Source organism: Emys orbicularis, chromosome 1 (genome assembly GCF_028017835.1).
Source record: "Emys orbicularis isolate rEmyOrb1 chromosome 1, rEmyOrb1.hap1, whole genome shotgun sequence".
Taxonomy (NCBI): Eukaryota; Metazoa; Chordata; order Testudines; family Emydidae; genus Emys; species Emys orbicularis.
Genome location: NC_088683.1, coordinates 141,168,223 through 141,190,527, shown reverse-complemented (window position 1 = coordinate 141,190,527; position 22,305 = coordinate 141,168,223). Strand labels below are relative to the sequence as shown.

Genomic DNA, 22,305 nt, shown 5'->3' with positions numbered 1-22,305 from the left:
GAGGCATTTCTAGAACAAATAACAGAAATAGCCAAAACACAAGACCTGGTAGTAATGGGGGACTTTAACAACCAGACATCTGCTGGAAAAGTAACACAGCAAAACACAAAATTTCCAGCAAGTTATTGAAATGTATGGGGACAACTTTTTGTGTCAGAAAGTGGAGAAAGTAACCGAGGAGACAGCCATTTTGGACTTGATTCTGACAAAATGGGAGGAATTAGTTGCAAATCTGAAGGTGGAAATAAATTTGGATGAAAGTGATCATGAAATGATAGGTTTCATGATTATAAGGAAAAGAAGGAGTGGGAGAAGCAGAATAAGAACAATGGACTTCAAAAAAGCAGACAGACTCAGAGAACTGGTAGGTAAGATCCATGTGAAGTAAATCTAAAGGATAAAGGAGTTCAGGAAAGTTAGAAGTTTCTCAAAGAGACTATTAAAGACACAACCATCAATTATTCCAATGCAATGGAAAAATAGGAATAGTAAGAAGCCAATATGGCTTCATTAGAAGCTCTTTACTTACCTGAAAATCAAAAAGGCATCCAACAAAAAATGGAAACATGGATAAATTGCTAAGGAGGAGTACAAAAGAATAGCAACAAGCATATAGGGGCAAAATCAGAAAGGCTAAGGCACAAAATGAGTTACTCCTAGCAAGGGATATAGAAGGCAATAATAAGAGGTTCTTTAAATACATTAGGAGCAAGAGAAAGATAAAGGAAATTGTAGGTCCTCTACTTAGTGAGGAAGGAAAGCTAGTGACTGATGACATCAGGAAGGCTGAAGTGTTTAATACCTATTTTGCTTCAATCTTCACTAAAAAGGTTAATGGTGACCAGTTATTTAACACAATAAATATTAACATCAAGGGGAAGGAAAGCAAGCCTGAATAAGGAAAGAAGGGGTTAAGAGGAATAGATAAGTTCAATATACTAAAATTGTCAGAGCCTGATGAAATTCATTCTAGAGTCCTTAAGGAACTAGCTGAAGCAATCTCTGAACCATTAGCAATTATCTTTGAGAACACATGGAGGATGGGTGAAGTCCAGAGGACTGGGAAAGGGCAAACATAGTACCTATCTTAAAAAGGGGAATAAAGAGGACCCAGGAAACTATAGACCAGTCAGCCTAAGTTTGATACCTGAAAAGATATTGGAAGAGATTACACTGCTCTACAGCCAAAATGCTTCTGAAATAAATGTAGTCAAACTTTACTAATTCTGGGTCACTGAGAACGAAAATGATGCTTAAAATTGTTGATTGGCTCTAGTTTTCAAGATATGCTATTGGGTCAGTATATATGACCCTTGACTTGGGAATGGCAGAGGATAAGTGAGTTATAAAGGGAAGGGATCTCAATTTAAACCAGAAATGACTAAAATACATCTTTGACTGGATCTATGAATAAATCTATGACTGGGATTGGACAGTACTTGCTTTTTAGGCAAAACAATGAATGATGCAATCTGAAGCTGGTATTGCGTCATACATGATATGAATTGCATCATGTTATTCCTAGAAGTCATGGATGATGCAATCATAACGAAGCTTACATCACTCTGCTGAACAAATTGCCCTATATCAGCTCTAGAAATCATACAGTGTCGTGCTCTCTTATTTGTCAGTGTTTGATTTTGCAAAGGGACACATTTCTGTTTAGCCAAAGTGAGCAGAGATGCCTCGTACTTGTGTGAACAGTGCAGATAACTTCTGCTATGTTTGTGGTGAAGTGACTTTTGCATCACAAAAGCGCAGTATAACCACTATGATTAAGAAAGCCTATCACCTTTATTTTGAATTGGAGATCAGGACAAGAGGTGGGCCCCACACATATGCTGCAACACTTGTGCAACAAAGCTTCGCCAGTGGTTGAACAGGAAAAGGAAATCTATGCCTTTTGCAGTGCCAATGATTTGGAGAGAGCCAACAGATCATACCAGCAATTGTTACTTCTGCATGGTGCCTCCAGTTGGGAAAGGTGTGTCAAAGAAGAAAAAGTGGACTGTGCATTATCCAAACATTCCATCAGCTATACGCCCAGTACCCCACGGAGAAGGACTGCCGGTTCCTGATGCACCAGAATCATTCTCACTTGAGTCAGACGAGGAAGAGGAAGAGGATGAAACGTCTGGTCCTGAACCATCAATGTCACAGGACCCACATTTTCTCCCATCCTCCTCCTCTGAACCACACCTCATAACACAAGGTGAACTGAATGACCTTGTCAGGGATTTGGAACTACCCAAGAGTAAGGCAGAGCTGTTGGGCTCCAGACTACAGCAGTGGAATCTCCTGGCAGGTGATGTTAGGGTTTCCATGTTCCGTGACCGTCAAAAGGATCTTGTCCCATTCTTCTTCATGGAAGGTGATCTTGTAGCCTGCAACAACATCGATGGTGTGATGGCAGCCCTCAACATCGTTCACGATCCAGATGAGTGGAGACTGTTCATTGATTCATCGAAGACGAGTCTTAAAGCTGTTTTACTGCATAATGGCAATGTTTTGCCATCAATTCCAGTTGGTCATGCAGTCCATATGAAGGAAACCTATGACAACATGAAACAACTTTTGAGGTGCATAAACTATGACCAACATCAGTGGCAGCTTTGTGGCGATTTGAAGGTTGTTGCTCTCTTGCTTGGTCTGCAGACTGGATACACAAAGTACTGCTGTTTTCTCTGCGAATGGGATAGTCTTGCAAGAGATTCCCACTACATCAAGAAAGATTGGCCACTCCGACAGTCATTGGAGCCTGGGAGGAAAAGTGTTCAGCATCCACCACTTGATGAATCAAGGAAGATTTTGTTACCACCCTTACACATCAAGCTGGGTCTGCTGAAGAACTTTGTCAAGGCCATTGACAAAACACAAGCAGCTTTCAAGTACCTCCATGGAAAATTTCCAAGGTTAAGTGAAGCTAAGATAAAGGAAGGTGTCTTTGTTGGTCCTCAGATTTGTGAACTTCTTCGAGATGATGCATTTGACCATGCACTGCGTGGCAAGGAAAAGACGGCATGGAAAGCCTTCCAGTTAGTGGCAATAAATTTTCTCGGAAACAACAAGGCAGACAACTACAGGTTGTTGGTGGAAAACCTCCTCAAGGCATACAAAAGCCTTGGTTGCAACATGTCACTAAAGATACATTTTTTGCACTCTCATCTAGATTTTTTTCCACCGAACTGCGGAGCAGTGAGCGACGAGCACGGCGAGCGATTTCACCAGGACATTGCAACAATGGAGAAACGCTATCAGGGCAAATGGAGACCATCAATGCTTGCAGACTATTGCTGGACAGTGACAAGAGATGCTCCATTTAATGAATACAAGAGACAAGCCAAGAAGCGCCGAGTAGACACTAAATAGGACTAAACTATGTACATAATAGTTTTTTGCCTTTTGTTTCATAATACATTTTATTTATATAACCCTTTTGCTGATTTTTAAAGTGTTACATAAACAGGACAGGTGAAATAGTATCATGTAAAGCAACCATAAACACATGAAAAGACCTAGGTTTACAATTTATGATTAAAACTCTACTATCTACACAATATACATAGACATAAAATGTAAAAACTTAAATATCTTAGAAACAGTAGCCAATCAGTTGTTTTAATTGTCATATTTGAATTCAGCACATCAAAATACATAATAAATAGCACATTTTATCTCTGAAGCAGACGACTTCTCAAAAATTGTAGACCAGTGTTATTAAACAATCAATCAATCTGTACACACCTAGGGGATAACAGGGTTATATAAGGAATAGTCAGCATGGATTTGTCAAGAACAAATCATGCCAAACCAACCTAATTTCCTTCTTTGACAGGGTCAGTGGCCTCGTGGACTGGGGAGAGGCAGCAGATGTGATACATTTTGATGTTAGTAAGGCTTTTGCCACAGCCCCACATGGCATTTTCATAAAGAAACTAGGGAAATGTGGTCTAGATGAAATTACTATAAGGTGGGTGCACAACTAGTTGGAAGATAATACTCAAAGAGTAGTTATCAGTGGTTTGCTGTAAACTGTGAGAGCATATCTAGTGGGATATCGCAGGGATCAGTCCTGGGTCTGGTACTATTCAAAATTTTCCGTTAATGACTTGGATAACTGAATGGAGAGTATACTTATAAAACCTCTAGATGACCCCAACTTGGGAGGGGTTGCAAGCGCTTTGGAGGACAGGATTAGAATTCAAAACAACGTTGGCAAATAGGGAGAATTGGTCTGAAATCAACTAAATGAAATTCAATAAAGACAAGTGCAAAATACCTCACTTAGGAAGGAAAAATCAAATGCACAAATACAAAATGGGGAATAACTGGCTAGGTGTTAGTACTGCTGAAAAGAATCTGGGGGTTATAGTGGATCACAAATTGAATTTAAGTCAACAACGTGACGCAGCTGGGAAAAATGCTGGTATCTTTTTGTGGTGTATTAACAGGAGTGTCGTATGTAAAACGGGGTAATTGTTCCGCTCTACTTGGCACTTGTGAGTACTCATATATGTCCAGTTCAGGGTGCCACACTATAGGAAAGATGTGGACAACTTGGAGAGAGTCCAAAAGATGAGCAACAAAAATGACACAGGGCTTAGAAAACCTGACCTATGAGGAAAGGTTAAAAAAAACTAGATATGTTTAGTCTTGAGAAAAGAAGACTGAGGGAGGACCTAATAACAGTTTTCAAATATGTTAAGGGCTGTTATAAAGAATATTGTGATCAGCTGTTCTCCATGTCCACTAAAGGTAGAACAAGAAGTAATGGGCTATGGGAAATATAGTTAATGTCTGGAATAAGCGTCCAAAGGGGGTTGTGAAATCCCCATCTTTGGAGGTTTTTAAGAAACGGTTGGACAAACACCTGTCAGGGTTGGTCTAGGTTTACATGGTCCTGCTTCAACAAAAGGGGCTGGACTTGATGACCTCTCGAGGTCTCTTCCAGCCCTACATATCCATGATTCATCAGCAGATTTGGAACCTTTAGATCTACCACACAGGCCCCTGCCACTTGAGCTAACAGAGTAACTGATACTATAGTAGGTTGTCATTGTTTATATGGAAGGGGGTGAGACACTTTACCAGCAGATTTCATGAATATTTTCTGAGGAGTTGTGAAACTCAGAAATCTTGGGATCCATTCCAAGCTCTAGATAGAGTTTTGAAAACTCATGGCGATCGGGGGAGGTCCCGGATGACTGGAAAAAGGCTAATGTAGTGCCCATCTTTAAAAAAGGGAAGAAGGAGGATCCGGGGAACTACAGGCCAGTCAGCCTCACCTCAGTCCCTGGAAAAATCATGGAGCAGGTCCTCAAGGAATCAATTATGAAACACTTAGAGGAGAGGAAAGTGATCAGGAACAGTCAGCATGGATTCACCAAGGGGAAGTCGTGCCTGACTAACCTAATTGCCTTCTATGATGAGATAACTGGCTCTGTGGATGAGGGGAAAGCAGTGGATGTGTTATTCCTTGACTTTAGCAAAGCTTTTGATACGGTCTCCCACAGTATTCTTGCTGCCAAGTTAAAGAAGTATGGGCTGGATGAATGGACTGTAAGGTGGATAGAAAGCTGGCTAGATCGTCGGGCTCAATGGGTAGTGATCAATGGCTCCATGTCTAGTTGGCAGCCAGTTTCAAGCGGAGTGCCCCAAGGGTCAGTCCTGGGGCCGGTTTTGTTTAATATCTTTATTAATGATCTGGAGGATGGTGTGGACTGCACTCTCAGCAAGTTTGCCGATGACACTAAACTAGGAGGCGTGGTAGATACACTAGAGGGTAGGGATCGGATACAGAGGGACCTAGACAAATTAGAGGATTGGGCCAAAAGAAACCTGATGAGGTTCAACAAGGACAAGTGCAGAGTCCTGCACCTAGGACGTAAGAATCCTATGCACTGCTACAGACTAGGGACCGAGTGGCTAGGTAGCAGTTCTGCAGAAAAGGACCTAGGGGTCACAGTGGACGAGAAGCTGGATATGAGTCAACAGTGTGCTCTTGTTGCCAAGAAGGCTAACGGCATTTTGGGCTGTATAAGTAGGGGCATTGCCAGCAGATCGAGGGACGTGATCGTTCCCCTTTATTCGACATTGGTGAGGCCTCATCTGGAGTACTGTGTCCAGTTTTGGGCCCCACACTACAAGAAGGATGTGGAAAAATTGGAAAGAGTCCAGCGGAGGGCAACAAAAATGATTAGGGGTCTGGAGCGCATGACTTATGAGGAGAGGCTGAGGGAACTGGGATTGTTTAGTCTCCAGAAGAGAAGAATGAGGGGGGATTTGATAGCAGCCTTCAACTACCTGAAGGGGGGTTCCAAAGAGGATGGAACTCGGCTGTTCTCAATGGTGGCAGATGACAGAACAAGGAGCAATGGTCTCAAGTTGCAGTGGGGGAGGTCTAGGTTGGATATTAGGAAACACTATTTCACTAGGAGGGTGGTGAAGCACTGGAATGCGTTACTTAGGGAGGTGGTGGAGTCTCCTTCCTTGGAGGTTTTTAAGGCCTGGCTTGACAAAGCCCTGGCTGGGATGATTTAGTTGGGAATTGGTCCTGCTTTGAGCAGGGGGTTGGACTAGATGACCTCCTGAGGTCCCTTCCAACCCTGATATTCTATGATTCTATGATTCTATGATAGGAGTGTTCTCTAGCAGGCACAGACTTTTCTGCCCACTTCTCCCAAGTGTGATTCCTTCTGACGCATCCCCTCCAACATGTCCCAATCCTATCTCTTCCTCACCCATGGATTCTCATCCCAGTCCCATTCTCCTCACCTCACCTCGCCAGTCCCAGTCTCCGCTCTTCGAGCTTCTCGTCCAAGTCCCAGTCTCACTCCTACAGATTCTCAGTCCCAGTCTGTTCCCCACCACCAGTCTCCCATCACAACCATTTCAGTTCCACCCACCAATAGCCCAGCCCCTTGTTCCCAGTCTCCTTGCCCAATCAGTCCCTGCTCCCTCCTTGCTGGCTCCTCATCCTCTCTCCCTCACCCTGACTTCCAGTCCCCTGCCCTCCCCTCCCCGTCCAATCTTGGTGTCCACCCCCAGCTCCTTGTCCCAGTCTCCCCCTGTTCCCAGTCCCAATTTCCCACCTGGCTCCTAGTCCTAGTCTCCCTGCCCAGCCATTTTCAGTCTTCTCCTACCCCAACTCCCAGTCCCAGTTTCTCTCACCTCCACTGCTAGCGTTCAGTCCCAATCTCCCCGCCAGGCTCCTTGTCCCAATAAACTCCTCTACCCTCTGCAAATCTGGTTATTGTCCCCTCTGCATTTGAATCAGGCAGCTTCTTCAACAACGCTGCCTGGGCTCAGAATGGGGGGTGGGGGTGGTCATTGAGCGCACAGGAGAGACAACTCCCTGCTGTCAGTTCAGGTGCCAGGACTTGGACCCGGCCTGGCCTGCAGCAGTCCAGAGCATGGAAAATTTCAGCCCAAATAGTTGAAGTTTGGCAATTTTACAAGCAACTAAAAATAGGGTCCTATAACAGGAAATGTCAGGCAACTTTAATAATAGGGGGCCCTACCAGCCCCACCTACAGTAGGAACCACATGCATTAAAACATACATTGACAATGTCAACTGAAAAATATGCATAGAACCTCCCTAAGCCACCAGAGAAAACCAAGCCTTCCGCTCCCTCTCAGGCTTGGTCTTGGGTACCTGCAACATGCCCTGAAAATCAATTAATTTGGGCTCTGTGCGAACAAGGGGAAAGGAAACTCCACAGAAGAAGACACTTCACTGTGCCCTTTCTCCATCCAGCAAAACGGCACATGGGGAGATTCATTCTCTAAGACAGCCAGGATCCCAAGTCAAGCAGGGCTTTCTAGGTGAAATGTCAATACTTTGAATTGCATCTGGAAATAAATAAAAATAATACAACAGTGTAGCGTGCACTAGTTGGGGTTTCTGATTGTTTTTCAAGGGTAGAGTGAACTGCAATAACCAATCTGGAGGTGACTAGGAATAGATTACTGTAGCAAGGGCTACATCAGAGAGGAATGGTCACTATCTCTTTGCTTGCAACAATGAAAAACATGCTCTTTCCTAATATCTAGGAATCCAGGAGCAGCTAAAGGTTCTGCAGCACCCCTACAACTGCAAACCTTGCTAACCCCTGTATGGTGAGTATTGCCCCTCCATCTAGGGAATAGATATTCCCTCTATACTCTCCTACCAACATTTCTCCCATTCTACTAGTGTCATTACTGTCCTATCCAGAATGAGTTTTAGCCAACTAGCAATCCTCCAAGCCACAATCTTGGCTAGACGCTAGGTCTGCAATGTCTGGGACAGATGAAAAGGAGACACATAGCTGAATATTGTCAGCATACTGATTCCACTGCAACCCAAACCTCCCATCCATGCTAAACAAGAGGAATGATGGAAAAGATTTCCATGGCATCCTGCACTAGAGAAACCTTACAGCAGATGAGCAACTGCCCAACACAGGACTCATTGAGAAGAAAGAACACAGCCACTCAAAAACAAACCCATCTAACGTTACCAGGGCCTGCAGACACACCAGCAGTATATCCGGGACTCTTTCCCCTCTCTGACGAACACTCAGTACTATGGAAACAATATCCAGAGCCTAGATGGAGTTCAGTGATACTGAAAATGTAGTCCTGTGACAGCCTAGGCAGCAGCCTGCCGCCTCTCTTACACTGAGTGTCACCAGGGAAAAAGCTCTGAACTCTGATGAAGACTCCAGTTCTAAGATATAGGGCTTGGTGGCTACTAAGCTGCACTTGTTTCTATTCCCAGAGAAAATACTTCAAAAATACAATGGGGGAATTTTTAAAGACACAAAGAGCAGTGAAGTGCTCAAACTTCCACTGAATGTCAATGGGAGCCGGTGCCTTCCTTAGAAAAGTTCCCCCTAAACTTTTTAAATGTTTCTTTCTCCATGGCAAAGGATAAGCAAAAACATGACAGGAAATGTAAACAGACAGGACCTAATCCCAATCCTAAAAAATGCTCACTGCATACAACTACAAATAAAGTTGGGAGAAGTAGAAAAGTATTACTGTAATCCTTTTAAAGAGCATAGGAATTGCAACAGTGGATCAGATCCATGGTCCAATATCCTGTCTCTAACATTACCAGATGCTTCGAGGGAAGCCACAAAAAGCCCCACAGTAGGTAGATATGGGATAATGTATCCCCCAGGAAGGCCTCATCCTAATCCCGATTAGTTACAGTTTGTGGTAACGTGATGTTTTATTTCCCTTCTAATACTATTTTTTTCAGCACTATTACCAGAGGAGTACACACGTTGCAGCTTGTGTAAGCCAAGCTCACTGCACATACCAGGGGTTCCTTGTGTTCCTCCATCGCCCCCACAAGCTCCCTGTGTGCTACCATCCCATCCACCTCTATCTCAGGGACCACCCACCTGCAACTCCCGCACCCCATCCCCCATGCCAAGAGCGCTGTGTGCCCCGCATTGCCCCTCCACCAAATGATAAGGGTTATGTGTGTCCCCCATTGCTAAAGGAGCACTATATGATAATTAATTTCCACTATTACCAGGCCATGCAGCCTAAATAACATATGTGATTTATCTTACTGCATTATCCTGCTGCATACTGCTATATAGCACTCACACAGTCTCTTGCCCTACACGTGTCTATAGTAGAGATGTACAAAAAGCAACAAATACTTTGTATAAAAAATTTCATTTCATTCCATTACTAGACCCAGTAATTGTGTGTGAATTTCCACAACCATGTTCACTTTCACATTAAAAGCATGTGACATTCAAAATGTTGCCTCTTTTCTGTGCAAAGTGGTTTCCAACTAAAAGAAATTCAAAATGTCACATTAAAAACAATGAGACGCGGGGGGAAATGTAAAAAAATTCTGCCAGGTTTTTTTTTGCAAAACTGGATCATTCTTGGAAATCAGAAATGAAATGCAAAGACTTCGATTTGCTGGTGAAAAAATAGCAGGGCTTAGACAATAATGCATCCAAAAATATAATAAATGCACAGAATATTATTTTTGCAAGATAAAAGAAATACAACAATTTATAGTTAATACGTTAGGATGTCATGCAGTAAACTGATGGGCTTATGGTAGAAGAGCATCCTCTTGTCAGAAGCCAGCACCCATTTGCTTGTCATTTGAGTGCTGGTGAAATACGCTCGATTAACAATCCTAGAGGTGAAAGTCCCACGTTTATCCACAGACTGGGTGCACCTTGGACAGCAGCAATGAAGCTCCCCCCAGCATAGCTCAACCAAGAACTTGTGAGACCCACCTCTAGGGGCAACAGGGTAGGTCATTCTCAGTGATCCTTGCACAGTGTTTGAACTCTCTGCTGAGACTGCCAACAAGAGTGTCGGGTTTTGGAAACTGACCTGATACTACCAAATTCATTTCACATAGACCATCAAAAAACTGCCAGATTCCAATCTGTTATTTCTGAGAAGACTTTCTCATAACCTAAGAAGTGTCCTCAATGAATGTATAGTAAATGGAATAAAAAGAGAATTGATTTCTTTATCTGGATATACTGTACACAGTGCATGAAGACTTTAAATCAAGGACCTTTAAAAAAGGTGAATCAATGAAGGGTCAAAGTAACAGGTGCACCATCCAAGGACTGCAAATACAGGCCCAGATTTGACCAGTCTTGCATTGGTCCCTGGTGTTGAAGATGGAAAACTTCATTGCCAGGGGGATCTCAGGGAAACCCAATGCCTTCTGTCTGCTCACTTCATCACCCCTCACAAGGATGTAGGGTGTACTCCCCTCTGTGACAGGGCTGCTCTGCTGGCCACTGTTGATGGGGGGCGTGTCTAAGGCCTTCTCCCTACTCCCTTTGGGGTAATGCATTCCAAAAGACACTAGCAGGGACTGCCAGATGCCCGCTTGTTGCACCCACTTCCTCTCTCCAACAAACACACCCCTTGTGCATTCACAGAAAAGCCAGGTAGAGTGTGACTTAGGGTATGTGTACACTGCAGTTAGACACCTCCGTCTGGCCCATGCCAAATGACTCAGGATCGGGCTAAGGGGCCATTTAATTGCGATGTAGATGTTCGGGCTTGGTCTGCAGCCTAAGCTCTGGGACCCTAACCCCTAACACCACAATTAAACAGCCCCTTAGCCCGAGTAAGCTGGCATGGGCCAGCTGAGGGTTTTTAACTGCAGTGTACACAGACCCTGAGAGTTCTGGGCCGATTCCAAAGCTTTGTAACGGTGTCTATGAGCTCAGTCCTGCAAGCCCTCTGCCCATGAACTCCCATGGGCTAGCAGGATCAAGCAAATTATGTGGATCATATTTTCCACAGCTTTCTCAGCAAAGAAACAACAATGTTTTCAGGTCACTTACCACATCTGTGTTTGTGATCTTGGCCAGGAGTTCTGTTAGGCTGTCACCGGAGAGTGAACTTTCTCCATCATCAAGCTGAAGGCCACAGATGGCTGCTCCCACGCTTCCAGTTGCTATCATTGATGGTGGATACATGGCGAAGTTAAAATCTGCAGAAACGGACCCAAGAATTATTCCAAGCACAGACCAGCAAAGCTGTAAGACACAGAGACTACCAGCCAGAAATACTGAAGTCCTTTCTGCTCTGACTGAGCCAGAGAAGCTAGATGCAGATAGATGAGGCTTAAAGGTGACCTGCAAAAGAAAAAGAAATTGTATTTGTGCCCTTTTTTCCTTCCTTGTGATTAGGCTTGGCAGAATTCAATTTTTATTTTTTTATAATTTCAACAGTATTTTAAACACTTCTATTTTTATCCAGTTAAATTTTCAATTGTGCATAATTATGGGTTTTATTCATTTTTTTCCAATTTCTATTTATTTAAATTTTCAGTTGCAGGAAATTATTTGGGAGAGGAATTTACACAATTATTTAATGACGACATTCAAAGTTCAAGCTTCATAACCATTAAAACACAAATTATCAACATCACAGGTCAAATATACAAAATAAATATCCTTAAATCAAAGTTCGCATGCAGCATTTTTCTTAATATACATATTTGTAAATTTTGATTATTAGCAATGGAAATATTTTTCGGGGGGTGAAATCGACATTTGCCAACATTTACCAATAAAAATCTATCTTCCAAACCCACTTATGATGGAAAAAGAAGGCCTAGATGGTTCTTCCTTCCCTCCTTTTTAAAAAAAGAGGGAATGGGAAATTTCTGCTTGTTTTTTTACATTAACAATTCAGGTCTCGTCTACCCTGGAATTCTATGTATAACTGGATAACTAGTTGGAATATGAAATCAAAAGGAACTGAAACCTAAGCAGTTGAGAGAGAAGAGGTTTTTAGTGAAGACTATTTGTGCTTGTTTTATTTAACACATAGGGCTGCCAAAAATATTAATTGCGATTAATTGTGATTAATCGTGCTGCTAAACAATAATAAAATACCATTTATTTAAATATTTTTGGATGTCTTCTACATTTTCAAACATACTGATTTCAATTACAACCCAGAATACGAAGTGTACAGTGCTCACTTTATATTTATTTTTATTACAAATATTTGCACTGTAAAAAACAAAAGAAATAGTATTTTTCAATTCACCTAACACAAGTACTGTAGTGCAATCTCTTTATCGTGAAAGTTGAACTTAATTTTGTAGAATTATGTACAAAAAACAACTGCATTCAAAAATAAAACAATGTAAAACTTTAGCGCCTTCAAGTCCAATCAGTCCTACTTCTTGTTCAGCCAATCGCTCAGATAAACAAGTTTGTTTACATTTGCGAAAGATAATGCTGCCTGCTTCTAGTTTACAATGTCACCCGAAAGTGAGAACAGGCATTTGCATGGCACTGTTGTAGCCGGCGTCGCAAGATATTTACATGCCAGATGCGCTAAAGATTCATATGTCCCTTCATGCTTCAACCACCATTCCAGAGGACATGCGTCCATGTTGATGACAGGTTCTCCTCAATAACGAGCCAAAGCAGTGCGGACCGATGCATGTTCATTTTCATCATCTGAGTCAGATGCCACCAGCAAAAGGCTGATTTTCTTTTTTGGTGGTTTGGGTTCTGTAGTTTCCGCATCAGAGTGTTGTTTTTTTAAGACATCTGAAAGCATGTTCCACACTTGATCCCTCTCAGATTTTGGAAGGCACTTCAGATTCTTAAACCTTGGGTCGAGTGCTATAGCTATATTTAGAAATCTCACATTGATACCTTCTTTGTGTTTTGTGAAATCTGCAGTGAAAGTGTTCTTCAAATTAACAACATGTGCTGGGTCATCATCCGAGACTGCTATAACATGAAATATATGGCAGAATGCGGGTAAAACAGCAGGAGACATACAATTCTCCCCCAAGGAGTTCAGCCACAAATTTAATTAACGCAGTATTTTTTTAACAAGCATCATCAGCATGGAAGCATGTCCTCTGGAATGATGACTAAAGCATGAAGAGGCATATGAATCTTTAGTGCATCTGGCACGTAAATATCTTGCAACACCAGCTGCAACAGTGCCATGAGAACGCCTGTTCTCACTTTCAGGTGACATTGTAATTAAGAAGTGGGCAGCATTATCTCCTGTAAATGTAAACAAACTTGTTTGTCTGAGCGATTGGCTGAAGAAGAAGTAGGACTGATTGGACTTGTAGGCTCTAAAGTTTTACATTGTTTTGTTTTTGAGTGCAGTTATGTAACAAAAAAACTATATTTGTAAATTGCACTTTCATGATAAAGAGATTGCACTACAGTACTTGTATGAGGTGAATTGAAAAATACTATTTCTTTTGTTTATAATTTTCACGGTGCAAATATTTGTAATAAAAATAATATAAAGTGAGCACTGATCACTTTGTAGTCTGTGTTGTAACTGAAATTGATATAATTGAAAATGTAGAAAAACATCCAAAATATTTAATACATTTCAATTGGTATTCTATTGTTTCACAGTGTGAGTAATTGCAATTAATTTTTTTAATCGTGATTAATTTTTTTGAGTTAATTGCGTGAGTTAACGGCGATTAATCGACAGCCCTATTAACACATATTTAACTCAAATGTGGAGAAAAGAAGTCTTTGTTAAAATTCATCATATCTCTTTCCCCCCTGCCTTCCAGTCTGCCACACCTTTACAATTAAGGAGTGAGAAAGCCCATAATGCAAATTTGAGACCTCCAATGAGCCATCTAGCAAAATCAGGGAAGACCAGATAGACATTTCTGATACTTTTAATAAACAAGCAGAAACAATTTTTTTTTAATCCTTTCTAGAATTCTTTATACATCAGAAAGAAACAAAAGAACACAATCCCAATTTGTTTTGTCCTTTATAAGTTACCTTTCTAAGGCTTTTTCAGTACTGATATAGTGAATGGTATATCCAAATTGCCTTTACAAAATCCTGTTTCCAGTTTATCTTGATTGCAAACCGCCGCTCAAACTGAAACTTGGTTTGCAAGACTTTAGTTCAACAGTAACTTAACGAAAATCTTCTTTTTGCTGGTTTTTATTCATAGAGATTGGAGGAGAGTTTTTCAAGTGGGTGGGAGGAGAAAATGTATTGCATGTTTACAATCAACTTTTATTTTATTATTTAGTATGAGTACTCTCAAAACCCAATTAGTACATAGTATGAAACAGATCCTTGTCAATATATTCAGTCTATTTACAAAAATAGAGACTGGCCCTGCAAATACCATGGTGGGAGATCCGGGCCAAACCTTTAGCTTGTGTAAATGGGTGTAGCCCCATTGACTTCAGTGAAGCTATGCTCATTTACACCAGCTAAGGATTCGGCCCTCTGGGTTTGATTCCCTATCTCAGTCCCTCACACACTGAGTTGGCTGTGACTGGAGTAGCTGTGGTGACACCATGCTCTTCTCAGAGAGGAATGCATCATTTGCTCACCAGCAATCCCTTGGATCAGAAGGGACTGGTAATCTGGTTGGAATACTCAGCCAGAAAGATGGTGGCTGTGACACAGGGGGGCCTCAGGAAGGAGGAAGAGAGGTGGTATGACATGGATTCCTCATAGGGCTCTATCTGGAACACAGAGAATCATTGGAGCAGGGGAAGTTGTCATCTGAAGGCCAGCCACTTCACACAAAGTATGTTCTATCAAGCTCACCGCACTTTCCCTTTAGGAGGTCAGTGTACTTTACACTTTACAAACATTAGAGAACTATGTCTCACAAGTTTCAGAGTAGCAGCCGTGTTAGTCTGTATCCGCAAAAAGAACAGGAGTACTTGTGGCACCTTAGAGACTAACAAATTTGTTAGTCTCTAAGGTGCTACAAGTACTCCTGTTCTTTTTATGTCTCACAAAACTCCTATGTGGCAAGTAACTATTGTTTTATCCCATTTTACAGATGGCAAAGCTGAGGCACTGAGAAATAAAATTATTCACCCACAGTTATGCATTAAGTCAACTGGAGATCAGGAATAGCACCAAGATTCCTGACTCCAAGTCTTCAGAGCTAGACACATTGATCTTAGGGGTACCAGCATATATCTGAAATGACTCCACTGAAGCAAATGGAATGATATGAATGAAACTGAGATCAGAGTCTAGCACGCTACTTCCTTATAAGGACTGTAAATGCATGTATTCATAATGGATCAAACCTGAGCTCCTTCCTCAGGGCCGTAACATACAACTGAATTTCAAGCAGAACTCCCTATTGCCTTCAACAGGGAGTTCTGCTTAAAAATGGATGGCACAACTGAAGGAACACAGGACTTGCTCACTGATGCTATAACAGTGCTGTACTATGGGCAGATATGGTATCTTCTAAGAAGAAGTGTGTGAAAGAAGGGCTGCAGGGCCCCAAAATACAATTTAAAAACAGAAATGGCTCCAAAAATCAGGTAAATAGGTGTTTTAAAAACATTGTAAATATTTATGTGCATGAGTGACTGTCCAGGCCCCACTCCCAGTCCAGGGAGCACATAACAAATGTTTAGAAAATAAAAAAAGTGTGCAAAACCATATTTACATGATAGAATTAGTGCCCAAAGTCTGCTCTCATTTACACAGGTGTAAATCTACAGTACATCCGTTGACTTCAATGGATTTACAAAGGTGAAGGCAGACTTTGGCTCAATGGGCCTGATTCTCCTTTCATATGTACTGGTTTTACACTGATCTAGCTCCACGGGGCCAGCTGATGTACGCCCACTGACTGCAGTGGGTTTAATCTGGATTTACAGTGGTGTAACACAGAAGTCAATGGATCTGATTTACAGCAGCTGAGGATCTAGTCCATTGAGTACACTGGAGATACTCCTGATTTATCCCAGTGTAAATGAGAGAAGAATCAGGCCCAATCAGGCTCTTAAAGAGGATATTAATATACGATAAAGAACATGGGACAAATTCTGATATTAAGCAGATCAGTGCAAATCCAGCGTAACTCCATTGAAGTCAGTGGAGTTAGCCTAGATTTACATTGGTGTAACTTGGGATAAGAATCTAGCTCTAACTTTTTAATTACCAAATTATGTCATTACTACCTATACAAATAGCAGGCGGTTGATGTCTATAATGTAGTGTATCCCTCCCTTCCTCCTTTTTGAGGAAGTCATAGTGCTATAAACAAAGAAATTAAATCCTCTCCCTGAAAATCAAGTCAAATACCATTAGACAGCTGACTTGTACACAGAGAAGCAGAGATTCAGAATTAAGAATGAAACTCTGTCCTTCGCTCATCCTCCCTGCAGTGCCAATAGTAGGTATTGCAGGAGCCCTCCAGCCATGGGATATCACACATACTGTGCCCTATGTTTAGGCACAATGGGCTAAGTGAAGGGTGGAATCCCAGTCTTCACTCTGAATTTCCTTGCCTCCTAGGGGTTTACATAAGGCCCGTCACGTTATTTGAATGTAATTTTTCTCATGGTTTATTTTATATCTGTGAGTTATGTACTCCCAAAAACTCTCCTCCTAGGAAGCTGAATAAAGAGCCACAGTGCCCCTGCCAACTAGCACTGCTGTAGGTCTGCTTCCACGTGTGGTCACATGAGAACATTTCTATGCCCAATAACCTTGTTAGTTCCCTTAATGTCATTCATAATGCAAATGAGACAGCTCGCAAATGGCCAGAGGCCCAGAGCGACTAAAGCTCAGCATCCAGAAAGTCTTACATTGCTTCTAGCTCTACGCTAACTTCCCTCCATAACAAGCACCATAAACTTGGCTATCAAAGCTACACATGCCCAGTCTTTGTTGTACAACAGGCAGCGATTTGTATCACTGGCTTCTATTTTTAGCATATTAATTAACTACTGCAACTGGTAAGGCAAGTGTCTCCAACTGGAGAGTGTGGCGCCATTGTCTGAAGTCATCACCTCATCTCGCGCTATTGAAAATCATGGCAGTGACCTTCCTGCTGATATGAATTTAACCTGACATGCCCACAAAGGAATGGGGGGCGGTGCACCAATTTTGTGCACATGGTTCTCCACATCACCCGGGACCCTATTAGTGTGGAAAGAGCTCATTCAAAGAAAAGAAGCCACATTGTGCTGGGCCACCTAGAGGGTTGAATAGAAAAGGCTGAGGAAAGGAGCAGACAGCAGAATAAAGGCTGTAATTAACATATTTCCATATTCAAGCAAAGCAATAACTACGTGAAATGTTTGTCAAGGTGCAACCAAAACATAAATATTAAGCACCATATCTGCAGGGACGCAGGACCCCCTCCAAGCCCCTCACATTCCGTCAAGAGATATAAAACAAGCTATTTGTACAATGTTATTTTTAACTACACCCCTCCCTCCTCCCCCTACAAATGACACTGAGCCAAATCCTGACATCCTTTACTCAGTTTTTACCCAGGCAAAATGCCCATTGGGGTCAAGTCAATAGTACTTCCTTGGGGAAAAAATAGTAAAATAAAAGGAGTAAGGACTTCAACATTTGGCCTGAAGAATATACAGGAATGTTTTAATTGCTTGGTGGAGATGATGACGATAGCCATATGGTGGGAATCCTATGAAAGCACTCCCTGTGTGATGCCCACGTCAATGCTATGAGCCAAATTCTTCTGTCAGCTGTAGGTGTGGCTCTCATGGAAGCTAGTGGGAATCTAGCACATGCATCCAAGGGAAGAATTTGGCCCTAAATCTTCATAATGATTTATGTGATTGCAAAGCAAAGTACAAAAGAGGTTTAATGATGGCAAGGGCAGTATTTTGAAGTGCTACAATATGTCTGAATAGCAAAAAAGTATAAAGAAAAGAAGCAGATTACGAGAAACCACAAATGGTTTCACTTTCTATTCCCACCTAGGCAAAACCCACATGGAGTCCTATTCTATCTATCATCAATGTATATAGCATCTTATTCCACAAGTCCTTTAAAAACTATGACTCTGATCCTGCAAGATGCTATTGACTTTTGTGGGAACTATCAGAGCACAGCACCTTGCAGAATCAGGGATGCAGAGCTATTCTGCTGACTCAACTGGCATCCAGGCCCCCTGGACCTCATTACCAACCTAGAAAAATGAAAGGTTGAAAGTCTCTGAAGCAACAGGGAACTAGGGGCTGGAACAGAGAGATCCTGCAAGTCTGAACAATATCCAGTATATACGTACACATTGTGTCAGGAGCAACGTGGGAACCCTACCTACTTACAATTACCTTTTGTGAGTGTCCTGGTTTCAGCTTTTTAATAAGGTAGATTTCATTTCTAGGATATAGTAAAGAATTTTTTCTCAGTGTTACAAATGAAGAGTCTGCAGTTCCTGTCTTGATGTAGGTAGAATTCCCACTGAAGTCACTGGAAGTTTTACCTACAACAGGACTACAGAATCAGGTCAGTAATCTATACAATTTGAAAATTATATTTACTCCCCAAAACATAAATGGGCTAAATGAATCCATCATGAAACTCCACCCAGCCAATACTGTAACCCCAGAGACATACGTGGCCCAATATTTTAAAAAATAAGTTTGAAGGAAACGAGAGGAGGAGTCTAAACAGTATGTTTAATTGTTCCAGGTTCTGATCCAACTTCAGTCGGACAGTATGTGTATTTCTTTCTTTATTATGCATACATGTTGTGAACTCTACTGTGTTCGTCAGTACGTTTCTTGCTTTCGTATTTCTACTAGACATAGCAATTATTTTTTCCATGTTAACTGCTTTGTTCTTAAACGGCAAAACCAGCCCATTTTTTAGAAATAACATACTAGAACCAGGTACAGCCAAACAAAAGGCTATTAAGCAAACATGACACCAATTTAAGTGCTTCAATACTATGTGTAAATAGGATGGACAGAGACCACATTCTATTTGCCTTGAAGAGTCCCAGTGACTTCAGTCACTGATCACATGAATAAGACAAATTAGATATGACCCTATATTGGCTTTGATCAGCGCTCCCCAAGGAAAGTCTGACAGAACTTTCAAGCGCCCTGAATACTAATGTTTGGAGTTAGTAGCACCGCCTTTCATAGAAGATAAATGGGGAAAAGTATGTTTAACACGATCCAAGTAACAATGTATTATATGGCAGCTTAATAGAACATGCTGCTTAGCTGACCATGAGCTCTGTTTTGTGGATGGTTATTCTCCTTATTAATGCGAGAAGAATGGCGGATGTGTTGTGATCGGCGCAGTCTTAACGACAGCTGAAGACCGATCGATCCAGGTGATTAATATTATTTATTGTGTTATGGTAGCAGTAAGGAACCCCAATCAAGGATCGAGACCCACCTTCTGTTAGACCCCGTACAAATGAAAAATCTAACAGTCAGATTTATAATTGGTGAAAGCCAGCGCAGACTCACTGAAGTCAATAGAATTATGCCAGTTTACGCCAGTGGAGGGTCTGGTACAAAGGGTTTGCAGCAGAAGGATCCAGTCCTCCACTTCCCCCCAGGCATCTTCCCAATAACAAGTCCAGCAACTCAGGTTCGGAGCTGCAGGGAGTGGGTTTGCCCCTAAAGCCACACTATGCCTCTGTATTAATTGTATTGACCAAGATATGAAAGCATTATTGTATACTCTTAATCAACTGCAACACTGTTAGTGCTAGCTAGAGTTGGGGGGAGTGGGAAAGGATTCCATATGTGGTGATATTCTATCTGCTGCTTCTTATCTGATTCTTCAGATGTACTTATACCATATTTGGAGCCTGATCCTGTGCCTCAATGAAGCCAATGGCAAAACATTACAGCAGCAGGATTGAGCCTTTGTTTGTTTTGCTGTGAAGCCTGATATATTGCCCAATATGCCACCTTTGCCTGAATTATCAAAAACCTTTCTTTGTGTCCCAACAGCACTGTATGGCTATGCCTCTTTCAGGCCCCATTATACCAGAAATAATCATGTAACCATGACCACTTCACTCTGTATGCTTTTTTCAAAAGATTAATACCTGCAGCAAAGCATTTATTGTATCATTGTTTTTTCCACTGATTTTAGAAAATCCAGGCTGCTGTTGAGAGTTACTGCATAGCACCATGTATTCACTTTTGGAGGGACAGCACTTTACAGAGTTGAGCACAATGGCCCTCAAAACAGGCAGAAAGAGGGAAGGATGGGTGAAGACTGAACATAGCAGGGGTGCCCAGGGCATGTTCTGAGGCACAGATGTGGCCCTCGGAGCTTTAAACTACTCTCTCACAATAGAAAAACCAAGCCAAGTTCTCTTCATTGTGATCTGGGGTTCATGACTCAGCGCTCAGCATGTCCAAAGCCTGGTCTGGCTGCCTCCACTTTCATCCAAATATCTGATTACCTGGAGGTCTTGGAGTAAATGTTATGTCCTGCCTCTGATAGGCGAACATAACGTAAGGTGGGAGCCAGCAATCTGGACTCTGACAGACCTGAAAGAGGGGAGAACAAATGGAAATTTCAAGTCAACGAAATGCTGACTGTTCCTCTTTCCAGCCACAGTTTGGGATGTCCAGCACACAGCTCTAAAACTAATGCATCTACTTACTCCTCAAGGAGTCATTCCGTGGCTTGGAGTGCGGTAGCCCCAAGCAGGCAGGGCAACGCAAGTGAAAGAACAACTCCAAACTGAACTAGGGAGCCCGCAAAGGTGAAAGGATAAGCAAAGATCTGGTTCCCACTCTTGGAGGGAGCGTCTGGACACAGCAATCTGGCACCTATAAAAATGTAAAGGACCACTGAAGAAGGAAAGTATAGACACGACAGGAAGCGATTAAGGGACGGAAAAGGGTTTAAGCAGAGGCAGAGTGTCAGGGTAAGGATGAACTCTGTGTTCAGGAGGTGGTGATAGGCAGATTTAAAGACAAGAAAGACTTGGAAGGGAAATGAAAGTTTGGGGTCAAAAATGACCCTGAGATTTCTGACCTCAATTTTCAGGCTAGGTTACAGAGGGTGTGACCTGAGTCAAAGAGGAGGAACAAAGAGAGCTTTTTATGCTCAAGATGAGCTCCGGTTTTTCAAATCATTCAGTAGCAGGATGTTAAGGGGCAGCTAGCAGCAAACAGAGGAATGTGTTCTTATGTCTGTTGCACTCATGTAAATCAGGAATAACGCCACAGACTTCATGGAGACACTCTGGATTTACGTCCATGCAACTGGTTTCAGAAACTGGCCCCAGAGTCAAGACAGACAAATAGATGGGAGACAAGAAAATGAAGGACTGAGTTAAGGGGAAATATAGAAATGGGTATCATCTATAATATTACTATCTAACCCTAGGAGGGAAAAGTTAGATAGCAAAGGGGGCAGAGTTCCTCTCCATAAGAACAGCTATACTGGGTCAGATCAGCTGTCCATCTAGCCCAGTATCCTGTCTTCTGACAGTGGCCAATGCCAGATGCTTTTAGGAAAAGACACAGAACAGGACAATTATCAAGTGATTTATCCCCTGTCACCCAACCCCAGCGTCTGGCAGTCAGAGGCTTAGGGACACCCTGAGCATGGGGTTGCATCACTGACCAACATGTCTAAGTGATTCTCCTATGAAGGCAACCCTAATCACCCATCACAATCCAACACTCCACCAGTGTCCACCCAGCACTCCCATCCAAATCTAGCAATGGTTTCTTGCTGTGACTCCAATCCCTTTGCTGACACAAAGGATTATGGGACTGTGAACAGGACAAGAGATCACAGCTCGTTTGGTGGTCACGGGTGGAGAAAACTTGAAAACCTCTGATATAAAGGTTCCACCAGAAATGAAAAAGGAGTAGTTAGAGAGCTAGGATTGAAATTAGAGGAAGAAAGTGCAGGAGACACCAGTTTCTTACATGAGACACTCAAGAGGAGAAAGTGATTGATAGTAAATAAAACTGCACTGGGGTCAAACAGGAAGTGAAAAGAGAGGGATCTATGGTCCACGGTCAATGGCAAGGTCAGTAACCACC

At 42.1% G+C, this 22,305-nt stretch overlaps 1 protein-coding gene across 1 annotated transcript in view; it reads right to left on the bottom strand.

Annotated features, from left to right (window-relative positions):
• CCND2 (cyclin D2) overlaps positions 1–22,305 on the bottom strand; it is a 62,108-nt gene that overhangs the window by 31,420 nt on the left and 8,383 nt on the right. Inside the window, exon 4 of the mRNA XM_065415269.1 lies at positions 11,339–11,487. Coding sequence (XP_065271341.1) covers positions 11,339–11,487 — 149 coding nt within the window. The remainder of the gene's footprint in view (positions 1–11,338; positions 11,488–22,305) is intronic.